A 3,549-nucleotide genomic window follows, 5' to 3' on the forward strand; every position below is an offset into this window, starting at 1 on the left:
ATTTTGTTTATCATGTAAAAACTACAGGTATATATTGAAAAATAATAATAAGCTGAATGAATAGGCCCTACAACTGGACTGAGTTTTCTTTATGCATTTCCTAAGAGCACTTTCTTTCTCAGCCTAGCAGTCCTAGAAATTAAAGATTGTCCGATACAAATTTAATATGTTTGGTGTCATTATGATATATATATATATATATATATCGGATAGGTATAGTGACACTAATCACTATGTATAAAAAAAAAAAATAGAGTTGTTTATCCTACAGTAGTTGTGTGTATTAGTGTTTTAATTCTTATAACCTCAGGCTACTACTACAAAATTTAGGCTATTTTGTAGTAGTACTCTGGTTATGTAATATATTATAAGCCTATTTAAAAAACTCTATATACTATTTTTATGTTCGTATGTTCTAATAAGTATTGTTGTTTCCTAAAAAAAATAACTATGTATAGGATTAGAGGTTTCGGACTAGTGAGAGGTGTATATGAAAGTAATATGGTTTAATTACAGTCTATCATCTCTTTAAATTATAAAAGTAGTATAAAAATTATATTCATTGCATTGCTCATTCAAATTCCAAGAGATTGCCAAAATTCTTGGCACTACAAACAAGTCAAAACATTACTCGAAAGTCGAATGTATAAAACTCAAATTAGGGGAAAATGGGTAAATATCCTTAATTTTAAAATTATGTAGCAAAATATTCATCTTTTCAAAATATTTAGCAAAATGCCCTTGTTTTGGAACTCAATTTTAACAAAATCAAGTTCTGTGTAAAATTTGATATCCTCAAATTTAAGTTCTATGTGTATTTTTAAATAAAACTCGACATTAGCAATGTCGAGTATCGCTTAAATTAGGACAAAGTTTAGCTGTGTACTAGTACTTGTTTACTATAACATGTAGCCAAATTTTTTTGGCTATGTCACCACCAATGAAGCACAACATTTTGTAGTTTGAGGAGGCAAAAATAACATTATAGCAATATGCCTCCACCAATAATGATGCTTTAAACAAGTATAGTACCTGTTTACTGTATCAAGTTGCTACTTGCTTTTAATATTTTTTTTTCTTTCAACTCATCTCTCTCTCTCTCTCTCTCTCTCTCTCTCTCTCTCCTGATACTATAGCAAGCCCTCTTCAATTCACTCACTTCCTTGTTCGCCTCGTCACCTTTGCTCATCGACGAAATCATGTTGCATCCTCGAAACCTCAATCTTGAGCTCCACTGCTCTCTTGGCCACTGACTCCAAAGTCTTTAGCTCCTCTTTGGACCATTCAATCTCCTTCTCCATCTCTTTGAGCTTTTCCTTCTTTGATGCGTTATCGTTTCGAAGCTCTCCGATCTCCAAGCTCAATTTCTTGATTCGCTCCTTGCTTTCCAAATTCAAGTTCACCATCTGAAGCTTCTCGCGCTCCAAAGACTCAGTCTTCCTATTCAGCTCTGAAACCCTAGCGTCATAATTGCCACCGTTGTTGGGCTGATCAAGATCGTAGGAGCTCTCCCCCATTTGATCCAACTCAGTTCCATTAATGATTATCTCCTTGTTCGCCATTGCTAATCCAACAAAATACACAAATAAAAAATTAAGCAAGAAACAAAAATCCTAAACCCCTGTTTGGTTGCCAAGAAAAATCAATCAACATAAAAATCCAAACCAAAACATAAAATAGAATGGTGGTTGTGTTCATTGGTGGAGGTGGCTATGGTGTTTGTTTTTTTATTATTTTATTGTATTGAAAACTAAAATAAAACCACTAATGTTGGGTGTTTTGTAAAGTAAGGTGGTAAAATAGATAAAGTAGCTTTTTGTAAAGCTAAATTGCTAAATTTATTACTCCACCATTGTGGATGCTCTAAGGTGTTAGTGGTGTGTAATTGTAACTATACTGTAAGTCTCAGTAAGTCAATGACAGTAAGTTAGTAGACTACATGTATTTGCCTAGAAACTGATGAGTGATGAAAAAACAAAATAATTTATCAAGATAAGAGTAGATTTTGTACCAATGAGAGGAAGACACATGTGGGAAGCCTTATCACTTTGATTAAAAACCGGTGAGGGCTGAATAAAAAAAAAATTTTATTTTGAAAAAAAAATGTAAACTTCGGTTGGGTCGGGCTATATGGGTTTCAAATTCTTCAACCCTCCACTTGAGTCTAATAATCGTTAACCAAAAAAATTATCTGTCACAAACTAAAATGTCACATGTTAGTTACCATAACAAAGGAGATGATTTCTCATATATGTTTAGCACATTACAATTTTAAAACAACTACTTTTTGAAGCTAATTGAAAGGGTGATAGTGTGACATGACACCAATGCCAAATAGTGTGACATGAATCAAATATGGATGAAAATCAACTACTTTTATCAATATCTTAGTTAAAAACAAGTGCATTACAATTTTTCATTGAATTTTATGACATACAACTTTAGGGAAAATATATTTTCATTTTCCAAACAAACATACATGCAAAGAAAATGCAATTAGCCATTGAGACCTTAAATGCCCTTAAGTTTATGGAGACATATTACATAATATGCAATATGCTTCACAGAACAGATATGCAAATTAGTCAACCAATCACTCAATAAATAACTCAACAACTTTTCCAAAAATGTCAAATAATGTTACCATTGATGTGTTTATGCAATCTTAAATTGTTTATAAGATTATGTCTAAATACAAAATGCATTATGTTTTATTTTATTGCACAAAACTTACGCAAATTAGGAATAATTTTAGATGGCACCTATTTATTATTGAACTTACCAAATATGCATTATGCTCAATTGTTTTTAAGATTAAAAAGAATTAAATAGGGTGACAATAAAAAATTTGATAAAATAAAATCAAGAAATATACCTAATCTTTTCATCTTTATGGAAACATAAAATGATAATTCAAGTCAAAACCTTCTAATGAGACCACGATTTCCATATGATGCTAGTAATAAAAGTCCAACAATTTGCTTATCGAGAGTAGCTAGACAATGGAGATTTCCTATCTTCATTTAAAATATATGCCGTGTTTGGATCTCCCCTATTTCTCATTTGCAACTCTACAATAGAACTATTAATGAGGATTTTAAAAACTTTCAGATGTTTACTTTTTGTGGCCACATCAATTACACTGTCCCCTAGGATGTTTTTCTTGGTAAGAAGGAAGAGGAAGTGATCAAAGATGAATTTTGCGATCTTAGTACTTCCAAAACTTATTGTCTCATGTAGCAAGAAATTCCCTAATGGGCTCTTTTGAGAAAAAATGTTTGATAATGAGAGTTGTTTGTTGGTTGACATGTGTTCCAACATGTCAACAAAACCAATTACATCATCATTGGCTAATGGTTGATGAAAGGAAGCAAAATCAAAGTCAAGGAGGGCAGTGTTCTTGGATTGGTAGGGGTTTGGAAACTTTTTTAACTTTAAAGCTTCCAACCTTTCATTGAGAATGTCTTGCGCATAAATTTGCACCAGTATGTCCACAGCCATTAATAAGAAAGGAACTTGATTTTTCTTTTTTCTTTTTTGTGGAGAAAA

At 31.9% G+C, this 3,549-nt stretch overlaps 1 protein-coding gene across 1 annotated transcript; it reads right to left on the minus strand.

The window, feature by feature from the left end:
* Nucleotides 1–1,175: 1,175 nt before the first annotated feature.
* On the minus strand, nt 1,176–1,562 carry LOC115989933 (peroxisomal and mitochondrial division factor 2-like). The gene has a single exon (XM_031113802.1). The coding sequence runs from the start codon at nt 1,560–1,562 to the stop codon at nt 1,176–1,178; it is 387 nt and encodes a 128-aa protein (XP_030969662.1).
* Nucleotides 1,563–3,549: the final 1,987 nt, after the last annotated feature.

Source organism: Quercus lobata, chromosome 5 (assembly GCF_001633185.2).
Source record: "Quercus lobata isolate SW786 chromosome 5, ValleyOak3.0 Primary Assembly, whole genome shotgun sequence".
Classification (NCBI taxonomy): Eukaryota; Viridiplantae; Streptophyta; class Magnoliopsida; order Fagales; family Fagaceae; genus Quercus; species Quercus lobata.

Excerpts from the sequence above, each read along its gene's own strand:
- LOC115989933 (XM_031113802.1), bottom strand. The coding sequence starts at position 1,562 with ATGGCGAACAAGGAGATAATCATTAATGGAACTGAGTTGGATCAAATG.